The 13,771-nt window shown below is 39.4% G+C and overlaps 2 protein-coding genes across 3 annotated transcripts; both read left to right on the forward strand.

Moving 5' to 3' along the window:
• Positions 1-649: 649 nt before the first annotated feature.
• Positions 650-4,203, forward strand: LOC124056188 (migration and invasion inhibitory protein). Of its 2 annotated transcripts, none has more exons than XM_046383360.1 (9): positions 650-1,018; positions 1,458-1,618; positions 1,917-2,022; positions 2,116-2,227; positions 2,317-2,411; positions 2,502-2,628; positions 3,223-3,319; positions 3,475-3,597; positions 3,962-4,203. In XM_046383360.1, the coding sequence occupies exons 1-9, from the start codon at positions 781-783 to the stop codon at positions 4,094-4,096; spliced, it is 1,194 nt and encodes a 397-aa protein (XP_046239316.1). In that variant the 5' UTR covers positions 650-780; the 3' UTR covers positions 4,097-4,203. The 2 variants fall into 2 exon arrangements, with proteins under 2 accessions (XP_046239316.1, XP_046239317.1); XM_046383361.1 differs by having other exon boundaries at positions 651-1,018; positions 2,332-2,411.
• A 141-nt stretch (positions 4,204-4,344) lies between these two features.
• Positions 4,345-13,148, forward strand: tnfrsf1b (tumor necrosis factor receptor superfamily, member 1B). The gene is made up of 9 exons (XM_046383358.1): positions 4,345-7,578; positions 9,028-9,133; positions 10,542-10,667; positions 10,787-10,945; positions 11,386-11,479; positions 11,570-11,820; positions 11,945-12,037; positions 12,225-12,283; positions 12,374-13,148. Exons 1-9 carry the CDS (start codon positions 7,528-7,530, stop codon positions 12,899-12,901), a joined length of 1,467 nt encoding a protein of 488 aa, XP_046239314.1. The 5' UTR covers positions 4,345-7,527; the 3' UTR covers positions 12,902-13,148.
• Positions 13,149-13,771: the final 623 nt, after the last annotated feature.

The raw sequence follows: 13,771 nt of genomic DNA on the forward strand, positions 1-13,771 counted from the left end.
GGAGTTCCCTCAGTGAACTGCCTGGCCTGAATGTTACTCCTTTGTTCTACCTTGTATGGTTTTCTTGGGAGTATTTTGTCCCTGTTCTCTCTTGTACTGTTTAGCCTCAAGGTTTTGAAGGCTTGTTGTGTCTTCCACAAAACCATCTTGCTTTTGAGCACTTGTTTTACTCTTGTTTAAAACAGTGATTATTCTTATTAACTAATAGTGGAAAGTAAGCTACATTTCTTGAAAAAAAAAATATGGATATGAATTTAATTACACAACAGTATGTAGGCCTAAGTTAATTAAATTCAAACCATCCTGCAGCTGCAACACTTGAATGCAGCCTACACTTTAGCAGACTGGTAGCATAAAACTATATTACATATCATTTTTTAGCACAAGCAGCTAATAATATTACAACAAACCAATACACACAGGGACATTTTTACGTTTCTCTATGTGTTTCTGAACTCTGAGTGTCTTTCTGTGATACTCAGCCTCAAACCCAAGATCAACAGTTCTACCTAGTGTTACTAATTTAGTAAATAGCACCCTCTGTTGTCCAAAGTCATGTGCTGTAGCTTTATTCAAATGTGTGTGTGTCACTTTAAGGAAAATCGTGGAAGGTTGCAAAGCATGACGGGTAGAAGTTCAACAGCCAATCAAATCATTGTTGTCAACGCGTTGTTATGAAGCTAACGAAGTCTGGTTTAAATCACAAGGAGATCTAAAACTCGCTGTTTAGTCCAGTCTGAGTTAAACAAACATAATTTTAACACGGCATAAATTTAGAAAATGTCCACAACGGACCCACTGGACATTTTACGAGAGCGTAACAAAGATTTATTGTACCAGCTGAAGCAGCAGAGAGAGAAACTGGACCTACTGAGCGGCTGCAGTCAGAGTCGTAAGAGAGAGAGAGAAGGCGAGGCTGAGGAGAGAAGAGACCCCGAAGAGATCCTGACCCTCGCCGATGAAGACAGCGGTCTTCATGCCAGGGCAGCCCTTGCCAAACCTACCGTGAGATTTGCGGGTAGTGAAATTGTTTTGGTTTTGTTCTGTTTATAGTCAGGCCGTAAAAACTGTTTTGTCATGCTTTGAGACTCAGACCCCTACTTTGCAAACGGTACTGGGTAGTTGACTTTAAGTCCACTTACCAGCCAGATTTTCAGGATCTGTCAGCTACATCTCAGTAGATGGAGTAATGTAAAGGTTTTAATTGAAATAGCTCGGATGTAATGATGTATGATAGAACTTTTGTCACATATGATGGATGAGATTGAAATCTCAAGAAAAAGCTAGTAAACACACCTATTTCTTCCTTTCTTGTCAAACTATATATAATTACTGATGTATGATTTTTAGTTTGTGTATGCTGACCATTTACAGCTTTTTGTGTACTCGTGATGGATAAAAAAAAAATCCTGCAATCACCACTGATTAAGAAATCTGTTCCTCTGTGTCTCCATCAGATACATGTGAGGAACAAACAGGCAGAGGTGTGGCTGCTGAACATACATCACAATCAGCCTTTTACAAAGACGGTGACAAACACCTTCGAGACCACAGCAGACTGCAGGATATGCAGCCAGTCAACATCAAGTCATGTTTAGCAAATCAGAGCAAAGGACAGGTAAGTACAAAGAACTGAGGAAAGTCGTTCCTGTTTTGTTAAAATTAGCTGTACGGTGTTTCTGTTGGACCTACAATTTACAAAACATTTTCCATATAAAAGTAAACTACTTGAACTGCTCAGAAAAGAAATGAAGGACATTTTAACTCGTCACCCTGTAGGGTTTGGAATAACAGAACGAATGCCTTATGTGAACTTTAACAATAGGAAAAATTAGTGCTTTCTCTTCAGCAGCTTTGTTGAAAATGATTGAAGCAGAACGTGCTGACCACTAATACTCACTTGTGTGTTTTTGTAGAGGGACGTGCGAAGTCGAGCCAAATTTCCGTCTGCTGAATGCGAGGACATATCTGCAGCAGACGTTCATCACTTGCAGCCTTTACTCGGGTATGACTGGATAGCAGGTACGCCTTATAGGCCTGTCTGTCTCTGTGTTTCTTTTTCAGACACCCAGTCACCTAATGCAGCCTTAACAAGCAATATTTGTTCCCTCTAAGGAGTCCTGGATGCTGAGGACTCCTTGATAGAGCGTTCTGACGAGTTCTTCAATGACCTGCACACGTTTCGATCACTCAATAAAGACGAATGCGTCCACAGCCCACAAGCAGAGTGAGAGCTTCTTACTTGATTGCACTTTCCTGATTATGTGTGTCAAGGTTTCTTGTGCTTGATCATGGCTACATTAAATCACTATTCAGTGGCTCTCCTCATAGATTTTTGGAGGAGAACCATACAGGCCTGCCGCTGCTAATAGGCAAGGACGGCACAGAGGCTGACATGGACACTCATCAGTGTAAGAGTTATTTCAATAGACTACGCTCTCACTTTTCTCTACATGATACATGAAGTAATTCTAATCTCAGCTTGGTCACCTTTTGTTCAGGCACATTCTCCTACAGGATCAACAGCAGACTGTTCCCCGTCCCACTTCACTCTCAGGAGTGCTGCCCTGTATGCAGAAAGCACAAATCCTCCCACCCGCACACTGCTGCTGAACCAGCTCTCATCAGGTAATAATGGTGTGCACTCTGACTGGCTTTTTGCAACCACTTACGAACAACAGAGCACTTAATTGGAACATGCCAAAACTCTTTTTTTAACACGATGTACTGTGTCCTAGTTTAATGAAATGCAAGACAAGGACTTTGTACCGAGGAGTAGGTTCGGGCATTGTCAGGGATTCCCAGAGTCACCATTAAATAATGATTCTTAAGTTTCTAATAGTCGTAGTAATAGTTCTGTTGTAAAATAGTTTTACCGTTTAGAGGCTGACTTTTCAGCCCTTTCTCAATAACAAGATAATATGAGAGATCAGTAAGACAAAGCTGTGTGTGTGTGACCTAAAATTTGTCTACATGGTCCTTGTCATGAAAAGCGTTTCAGCGTTCCTGCTGAGTTTTGTCAGGCCTTTAAAACCAAAGTAAAACTTTTCACTATTTTTTAAATGTTTTTAAGGGATAACTTTTACAATCCACAATATTTAAGCTTAGAGTTATATAGATTTGTGTAAAGTTATGTATATTTATATATTTAAACCATTACGTTTCACCACCATAGCAGCATGTATGTTGTCTCCTGAAACTTCTCTTTGTTTTATTTCTAAGGGTCAGCATCCCACGCTCCACCTTCTTGCCACCTTATAAGTATAAAGCTCATCGACGATGCAGTTTTGACCCATCTGATAGTTTGGGGTTGCCATCAGTGAGTAAGCATTTGAATTAAGAAGACAGTTTATGACTAATAAGCAGAGCCTTTTTCCTTAATTAATCTATTCTGTTCACACCACTGTTTTTAAATTAACATAGTGGATTTTTATCTGTTTCATCTCCATAATGTTGGTCTTTGGTCTTGTCCAGCACTGTCTTTCAGGGTGGTCGAATAAAGGTCAGAGCGCACTTCCGCAACCCAGCAACCTCGACTTACAGAGCAGTCTGAATATAAAGAACTCTGTGACCAGGTCACAGAACACAGAACTGGAGGTGAGATGCTGCATCTCAAACTGAAACATTAAACATTTTTCACAGCAGACATTTTGACTTGTGTTCAGGAGGAAACACACAGGTGAAAGTACTAACATTAATGATGGCTACATTCCATTACTTGTCTGAGTAAACAGTGACAGTCGTGCAACTGGCTTAGCAAAATGGAATAAACTTGTTATTATTGTAGTCTTTTACACCTATGTATTCCCTCCTGGGACCTGTCAGAATGTCATCTGTGAAAAAGCTCTCCAGTAATCTACAATTGACTGATTTTAATCTAATGTCTGGCTCAAATATGGCTGCATATGTGGAAACAATGGCAAAATCTTATGAAGACATGTGTGGCACAATTATTTTTCAGGATCTTTCTGCGCCCAAGTTGTCCAGGAAGCAGATCTCTGACCAGATATCAGTTGTGTCTCGCTTGGCTCGTCACAACTTCCAGCATCTTTCACCCAAAAGAAAATTAGGAGTCTCTTCTTGCCCTTTGCGCTGACAAACCATCCAAGTTCCTGTGAGACAACTGACGCTACCCCAAATGATATTATTGTGATAGTATGATAGTATTGTAATTTCTTTAATATAAATGTTTTCTCTCAGTAATGGTTGGTATCTCTGCTAAATGTGCATAACATACTGCACTCTACACTAGTGTGGACTTTTCAACATGGAACAAACTGATCTCAATAAGGACTGCCAATATTTTTGTAAAACAGATGGATTTTAAGCAAGTGACCAAGAATGTTTTCAAGAAGGTGGTGAGTTAAAGAAAGAGAATGAAATGCAGTGAATTAGGTTGTTTGTAGCGATCTTGACTATTTTTGTGACAGGGCAGCATATTTCACATTGGCAGGAGTTGCAACTTAGCCTTCTAATTAAAGGTTGAACAGTTTTAGAGTCCACATGTGACTGTCAGCAGCTTTGTGGATGTGAAGCAAGAGATCTTAACGTTACGCCACAGCGAAACCCTTTCCACTGACAAATACTGTCTGTTTTAGGTTAAATTTAAGTTCGCATTGTTGATTTCGCAACGCTAAGAAAGTCACTTTGAATCATTTCTGTCCAGTTTGTGTTTCCCTTTCCAACTGTTTGCTTTGGCTCCCAGCTTCGTGTGTACTTCTGTTTTTAACTTCCTTTTGAAATTTCCTCACTGTGGGGCTGACAAACTTTAGACGCAAAGGTTAAGGCTGATGTACAAAGGTTGCAGTTCACAGGAAGACCACAACATGTCAGTTACCTAAGCCACATGTGCCTCTTCAGTTTTTCCAGTTTGTGTCTCACAAACAAACATATTTAAGATATTCAGATATTAGATAATAAAAGAAAACATTTGGAGTGGATCACGGCGTGCTCAATTAAATAAGCCCAAAAACGAAGGAAACTGTTTTATTTTTATAGTTTGTCGCGATTCAAGTTCAACAGAAATATGTTGATGAGTTTGTGTTGTCTTGTTGAGTGTTGAAGCTGCAATACTTTGATGTTTGTTCATGCTGCAGCTTGTTCAAAGTGAAGCACATGAAGGCTGATTGTTATCTGGCAGCTCTGTCTTAGAACTGGCTTGCTGACTCAAGAAAGAAGGTTTGTGTGAGATGAGGCTTTAAGATAATGTTTTTTTTCTTTCTTCTTTTTTTTCACCACAAATAGTTGTTAAAGTGATGCTCATCTTAATCTTCTCTTCAAACTCTCAAATTCTTAATTTGATCTTTGTCAGTAATTCAAAACTCAGCAGTGATCAGATGCTGAAATCAGACAATGATATCTTGGTGATTAGTATTTGTCACATAGAGATGAAACCAGGTGATTTATTTTTAGTGGTAAATGGAATCCTCAGATAATGACCACACCACCACATTTAGCCCACTTCAATCCATCATAAAATATTGCTTTTATATATATTTACCTACGCAGCGTGAAGAAAAATAGGATTTGAAACTTACTTGAGACCAATAAGACGTCATTGCAAAATCATGTGTGCTCTTGTTTCAGATGTACATTTTCACTGCATGGCTGACATGAGAACCTGCACTACACTGTACTGCTAAAAGAATTTAACAGAGTAACTTCAGCAAAAATTGAACAACTGTGTTCATGCCTACCTGAACCAAGTTTCATGTCGGTCGCTGACACAAATGTTAATCATTGTGCTATATTTTTGGAAATTACTCAGCAGTAAGGTACAGTAGGTTATCCAAGATCAGAGCTCCAAAACATGAAAGTAGGCCAAGTGTGAAAAAATGCTGGTGTGTTTATAACAGGTTTCACTTGTACTAGTCATGCTTTTGAGGTATGACATTGAAAAAATAGATTTGGATTGACATTATAAAAGTAATTTACCATGTCAGAGAAAATACAACAAGACCACAGTGGGCAACAGAACTGCTTCTGTTGTACTTCAACTCCACAGAAATGATGAGAATGTGGGAGGGGAAACTTTATTGTGAAATGTCAACGTCTCACACAGGAACAAACAAACCCAAATAGGGGCATTAATCTGGGAACGACAGCAGCATGTACAGTGCTGAGAAAGAATATGAGAACACACGTAAGAGTATTTAGTAGTAGGTGGAGTACAGTTGTGGTTAAATATTACTGAATTATATGAAGGCGGTTGGAGTTCAGATCGTCCCATTAAAGATTTGAAGACTATTTTCTTTTTACTTTTTTTTTCTTTTCTTTTTTTTAGATATGCCTGTTGAAACCTGGTTCTGACTGGAGAGTGAAGGAAACTGAATATTTTTAATATCTTAAACATTTTCTTTTAGTTTGACTTAATTTTCATGTCTCCACAGCACCTTGGAGCCTAAGTATGACTTTTATGGTTGTATTTGAAAAAGTGGGTGGGTGTATGATAAATAAAACACGATAAAGTAGCTGCTGCTTGTGTGGTAATGACACGTTTATCATCTATCAGCTATGATATCCTGCCACAGCGCAGAACCCCAGCAGCAGGCAAGTTTTTAAAAAAAACACCGTAAATTCCATTGACATCCTGTTTCACATTCTGCGATAACAAAAACAATTGCTATTACAGTACAAGCAGGGGACTTCACTGCCTCTGGACCTGTCTGTGTATAAACTAAATGAGTTCTCTTCCTGTTTTGGTAGAGATTTTTTTTTTCATATTTACCACCAATTCATAAAAGGCAGTGAATCACACAGGCAACGGCATAGGAAATTAACTCATTTTCACTTTTCATTTTACCACAGCTTTCAAGTTAATTTATGAATGGTATTATGACTTGTCACGAAGGAAGCTAATGAGTTTGAATTCCTGTCACTGGACCATTGGAACATTTGCATTTGGATTTTAAGGATTTATCTATACGCAGGCCTTGCAACAATACTGATTCACCAAAGGTTGGACCCTCCAGGTTGAAACACCTTGACTGCACGCAGGTTGATCTCCACTTAACTAATTAATTCTGCGACTGCCAAAACAAACAGGCTACGCCAGTGACAGTTCAGATGTAATGAGTTGAACACATATGCAAACAGTGGAGATCTGTTTTCTGTCCATCACTATCAACAAAAAGTCACAATAAATCTACTTTGAGTCAGCCTTGTAAAACAATTAAACATGAAAACTTCTCAGTGGGAGTGGATACTTTTTACATGCACTGTATCTTTTCTCTAATCAGCTGCAGGTCCAACAAGAATCAATTCCATGTACTTTAATGCTGTATACATACAGTAGACAGTAGACAGCATCAGTTTTAAGCAAAGCTAAACTTATATGGATTACTCAGAAAAGCTCAGTGAATGTAGGTTAGAGCCCGTCTGCTCATTTCCTCCCTTCAAGCACTCAGCTCAGTTCAAGGAAATGCTGCTGTTTGCACTGATTGCCGGCCCGCCTTTGTAAAATGATCAGTACAGTTCACATGCTGGTCGCTGAATCATCTACGCTCTGTAGTTTGCTGTAAAGAAGCAATGAAGGAAATACTTGTACTGCTGGTCCTGCTGAATACCCAAACCATCAAGGTAAGCTTTGCGTGCGTCTGTAAGTCTGTCATGCACGTTTGCAGAATCATGGACTCTGGATATCAGCCAGCGTCAGAATTCCTCTAATGACCAACATTCTGCTTAAACACGGTGTGAAATGTTAGTTTAAGTTTATCGTAATTAGATTAATTCAAGGGGGGTATGAAATTAAACACTTCCTAGATGAGCATTTGAAAATGTACAAAATAATTTTTGTATCATAACTCCGAATTCTCATTCATTTTAAAACACCTTTTAAAACTCCTTTTTTGTATCAGAGTTTTGACCTGAGTGTGACAGTTTTACTTTACAGTAGTAAGTACTGTAGAGAGTTTAACACAGTCGAAGTGTTGTGAACCTGTATGAAGATTTGGTTTCGGTTGCTTGGCATCTGAGGCAGTTTCAGAGTGAATGTCCCATTGTTCAGAGACCCGGTCATGAGATGATGCTGCAGTCCTTTCTAATGTGTTCCAGTATCATTGTGCATTTGGGTTGAAGAGGGTGAGTTAGTTTAGGCATGCAGCCAGAGGAAAAAGGAAAAAACAGAATGTTCTCCTCAATAAACTGTCAGTGAATTATGACACAAAGCTTTTTTTTTTTTTTTTATAAAGGTTTATCATCACTGTCATTTCCTAGTGGTGACACCACAACACCTATACTTCTGAAGAGTGCTTCTAGGTTGGCGCCTCTATTTCCTGTAATACGAGAAAGACAGTGCTGCAGTCAGCATATTCTAACTTTTGCTTGTCATTGAAAGGCTCTGTGGTAAGAAACTTTCAACTCGTATGCACAAGACGTGTGCCAGAAACTATGTCATGACTCTTCAGCACACCAACACTGCAGTTCTTGTAGCTGTATTTGTGATATTTCTGTGTCTGAGAGAGAGGTTGTTCTTTGTGTGTGTGCAGTGACCAGAATCTGAGGATTTTTAAAGTGTGCAACAGAGAGGAGACATACTATAAAGGTGAAATGCTCCTTATGCAAATTCAAAACAATGGCTGCCTGTCTGACTGTGTCTACAGTGCAGGCCTGCAGTATTACCAGAAGGGAAACGGTGGGTGCAGATGTGGGTGGTCTGGTACTACTTTAAGCTCATGTTAAGCAGAGCAAAAAAGTTTTAAGTTATTGGTCAGCCTATGTTTCCTCAATCAGCCAATGACTAAATCGTTGATTTTAAAATGACTATAATTACTGAAAGGTTTAGGCTTAGCCTTTACCTCGTAGCAGGTGCATTTCAAGGAAAAACGTCTGGCTGATGCAAAAGTAGACAAAAAATGTTTTCCAACTAATTTCAAAATTACTAAATTCACATTGAAGCTCAAGGCCCGAGAGTGGTGTTAACGCAGCTCATGTCTGTCAGAGGATTATGATAAAATAGTTTTATGTTCTTCATCCTCATCTGAGCAGCTAAAGATGAGTTGCTCTAAGTTTCATGTCTCTGGCCCATAGGTCTGCTCTCGGCCCTATCAGGCGGACTCGAATGGAAAGTGCCTCAATAAAACAACAGAATACCTGTTAGACGGTTCTAACCTGTGCTGCAAGAAATGCCAACCTGGTAAGTGTTGTCCTGAAAACAGAGCAGGGACTGCATGTTCCTTCAGTAAGACACAGACTTCTACAAGCTTTCTGGTTCTAACTATACCAAAAGACAAAGTTGTCTCAGTATAGAATAAAAAATAAAAGCTATTTGATGACAAATGTCTTCAAACGTGTTGATAAATGTTTGGTTGTGGAAGTGTGAAAGAACATAAACAGCTCCTGCTGCAGTGTCTTTGTTTCATCCTCAGAGATAAAAAAAAAAAGAAATTAATTGATCGGCCCGTGCCAGTGTCATCTCCTGTTAGATTATTTCATAGTTGTTTTTTCCCCCCACACAAACATATAAAATATTAGGGTCCAAACAATATACAAAAACATCAGATATACAATAAATCCATTTATCAATGTGTTATCCAGCAAATGTATGGGTTGCGTTGCTGTTGCTGTTGTTGTTGGAGAGTCAACTTTCCCAAATCCAATAATGAGCAGTACAGAGTGTGCCTCCATCACACAGTGGGGAAATACACAGCAGACATGCCAATCATGAACAGGGTTTTTTTGTTGTTCAACTTAACCTGTAATCTCACACAGTGTAATTAGTTAATGATGAGCTCCTTGGGCTTGGCTGTATCCTCAGTTAGCACTGTAGGTAAGATAGTTAGCCAGGCATGTTAATGACTGCAGCTCAGAGCACAAAACTGCTGCTGCATATTTCAGACCACACTTTTGTCCACACTTCACTTGCAGATGTGATATGTTTGAACGTTGTAGCTCATGACGAGCAGGAATAACATAAACATATACAGATACAGGACGTGTACTGGAATCCACACACACGTGTGTGTGTGTGGATTCCTTGGAATATTTTCATCAGATCTGTCCTCACAACACCTTCCCACTCGTCTTGTCACGATCTGGGCTATAGAAACTGCTGATCTGCTTAGGCAATAATTTGATCTCATGTGCCTGCTAACCTCATATCTCCCACACAGTGCAGAGTTAATTATTTTACATCCCACTTCTCTACTATGTATTGAGCAAGGGTAGTGCCAAGTGTTAATTTGAATACCTTTTAGCTGTAAAACACACTCAAGTAAAAACAACACAAAAAAAACACTTCTAATTTCATTATTATAAATTATTCAATGAGAATTCATTTCATGAATAAAAACATTTTATTTTGGACTGTGATGAACAGTTTTAGGCAGGATGTATAATTGATACCACTGGCTGCATAGGTTGACTCATTTTAACTTGGAATACCAAAGTCAAACCAAGATAACAACTTTGACCAAAAATGTATGAAATGAATCTTTTAAATTTTCAACTGTTAGTGAAAATTTTGGAATTACTATGCCCATGTGCTTTTATCAACTGCTCTCAAAGTGACTAACATGGACTCATTCATGTTTACATTATTAAAGGACACAGGCTGAAACAAAAATGCTCCGAAAATACTGAGACTGTGTGTGAACAGTGTCCAGAAGGGCAATACATGGAGGGCTGGAACTACTCTCCAAACTGCTTCTCCTGTAGCAAATGCAAATCAGGTCAGTCACAAAAGCAAGTTTTTTGAAATTATCTATTGATTTATTGCTTGGTGTAATTTTTGAACACATGAACATATGTCCCTGACATGACAAAAACATTTTTTTCTAAACGCTGCCAGTCAAAGGTCTGCAGCATGTCCAGAAGTGCTCCTCTACCACAAAGCCCAAGTGTGGGTGCCAGCTGGGGATGTACTGCATGATAGGATTTGATGACCCTTACTGTTCAGAATGTAGAAGATACAGGCAGTGCCCTGTTGGTTATGGAGTATCCGTGCCAGGTATGGCATCTATTTTTCAGTTGTCACTGTTTGAGTGTTTACAATATGCGCAATTCTTAGATATTTTATTTTGAAATTAAGGAATAAACCCATTGTAAGATAAGCCATCTTGTTTTTGTGAGAATTTCTTATAATTACCACAAATTGCAAGTGTCAAGAACAGAATTACAGTTTAAAGCGTGTGGACTCCAGCATAAATGTTGCATAGGTTAATTCACAAGCATTTTCCATTGACTATCAGTCAGTCAGACCTCATGCTTTTATTTAACTATTTAATCAAACTAACTGCATCTCATCCATCACGAAAGTGTCTCTAGTCAACTACATACACTACCATACTTCATTGCTAGTCTGTGAATATGTTACATGCATATAAAATGAAACGAGAAGGCTGACGCTGAATGGTAGTAAATGGCAGCATGTTTCGGTGCTGTTCTCAGGGATGGCTGACTCAGATGTGAAGTGTGAACAGTGCCCCAGTGGGATGTTCTCAAATACAGTCTCCTCCAAGGACCGCTGTCAGCCTCATACAAAGTAGGTGATAGATTGTCACATCTGTAATACAGATGTTTTGGGAGTGCAGATCGTTGACCTCTCTCTCTCTCTCTCTCTCTGTCTCTGCAGCTGTCATGGGAGGGTTATTAGGCAAGGCAACGCTACCTCAGACACTGTGTGTGAACCTGAGCCTCAAACATCAACAAAAGAGCCTCACAGCATGATTGGGTTTACAAATGCAAGTACAATGACTAACTCAGTAACTTCGGACTTCAAGGCTCCACGTGGGCCGACAGACGCCACTCTGTCTGTTTCAGTGACAGTATTCAACCACTCAACACCGCCGCTGCCGCCAAAGGCACCATCTGATGGCTTACTCGGTACAGTAACTGCTTTGGTGTTTTGAAGCAGCCATTACAAGAAAAATGCAAGGGCTAATCCGTGTCTCAACATTTCTCTCTTTCTGCCTCTGTCTTGTGTCATTTTCCTCTCTCTTCGCTGCAGCCATTGTCAGTTCATTTGGAGCGATATTCCTCCTCCTCCTCCTCCTCATCATCATCACAGTGTTGTTCTGTGGTAAAAAAATCTGCAAGAAAGGTAACTGTATGACATAAAAAGTTAATTAATTATGTTCTTGTTTTGTGGAAAAGCTATGACTGTATGTATTTCATATTTATTTTTTTAGCCTGAAACACTGAGTATGTTGTTGATAAATAATAGCTGTTATCACTGCATTGAATGCCATTACTCCATGTCCACTGTGGGTTTTTATTTTCTGGCCCAGACGCTGCAAGATTTCATCCTAAATTAGATGCAAACGGAAATTGTGCAACTGGGGATAAAGTGAGTCGTTTCTCTTCTCGAATACCTTCAAATGTATCTGTTGCCCTACAGAATACTGAGCACTGACATCTTTATATCTTTCTACTGCAGATCAGTCAGGGTTATTCGGTGCAAACCCAGGTGACTGAATTCACAGAAACCTCACCAGAACAACAGTGTCTGATGGAGAAAGCAGAACTATGCAGTGATCAGAGTCAATGTAGTAACAATTATGAAACCTTGACCAGAACAGATGGCTGCAGCATTTACAAATCCATCGACCCTTTGAATTCCACCGCAGTTCTTAATGGTCCAGACTCTGCTCTGTCAGAGCCAATGACTTTACTTTCCAAAATAGAGTCTGTTACTCCACAGACCAGTGTCACCACGCAGTCCTCCTCTCAGCCCACCAGCCCACAGATTATCAGCCCAGTGACCACCAGTCCCCAGGTCAACGTCAACATCACTTTCCACATAGGAAACGGGTCTAGCAAGACACCGCCTTTCATGCCCTCAGATTTGATGCTGGCAGACTGTACACTCCCCTTAGGAGAGGAAGAGTCCTTCAGCATCCCGCAGCAAGAAGCCGGCAAACAATCACTGATGTCAGTGCAGGAGAGCACAAGCTACAGCGTATGAAGAGTAACCTGCACGAAAGACTGATAAATACATTTGTTTTTGCTTTGTGTAAGATACAACACTGAAAACAATCTCACTGGCTACAAGATGCACTTGTAGGTAAGTCATGTATTTTCATGAGGATAACATGACAAACTTAAACCTTTGATCTCTTTCCATATCAAAGTCATCAACTGTCTATACGATGTGTATATGTATATATAGTATTCTGTAAATAAAGATGTGAATATTGTTGTTCTTTCAGTGACGTAGAGTACAAGTGGTTTCATATTAAAAATATCAATTTGGTGTTGTAGCTGGACATTGTGGAGCTAATTAACTAACTAACTGCTTTGAATTTACTTCTCTGTATTTTTATTTATAAAATAAGATCCTAAGGTGGCGTAAACTTCAGTGGGGTAACAGGTGCAACATTTCATTTGAAAAGTAGTGGAGACATAAAGTAGCTTAGCATGTTAAATCAACATTTTCAAGTAGGCAGTAGTAGGCAAAGCTGATTAAACTGCAGACACATTTTAAAGACAACACAACGCAAAAGTCATTTATTAGGCTACTGCACATTTAAAAAGTTGAGACTCACAACAGGCAGTTTAAAAAAGAACCAAGATCACACACACGCACTACAACATGTGATTCTATTGATTGTGATTGTGACATGTGATTTTATAAAAGAGCCTCCATCATTTAGATGAGTTAATCACCAATAATATAAATGTATGTTGTGAGTGATGAGTGATGAGTTCCTCACCATCTGTATTGGTACGATCACGCTGCTACGCTGCTGACCCCTGCTGGTCGAAAGTGGACATTGCAGCTTGTGTGAGCCCACCCCCGTCTCTCTCTCTCTCTCTCTCTCTCTCTCTCTCTCTG

This window comes from Scatophagus argus, chromosome 3 (assembly GCF_020382885.2).
Source record: "Scatophagus argus isolate fScaArg1 chromosome 3, fScaArg1.pri, whole genome shotgun sequence".
NCBI lineage: Eukaryota > Metazoa > Chordata > Actinopteri > Scatophagidae > Scatophagus > Scatophagus argus.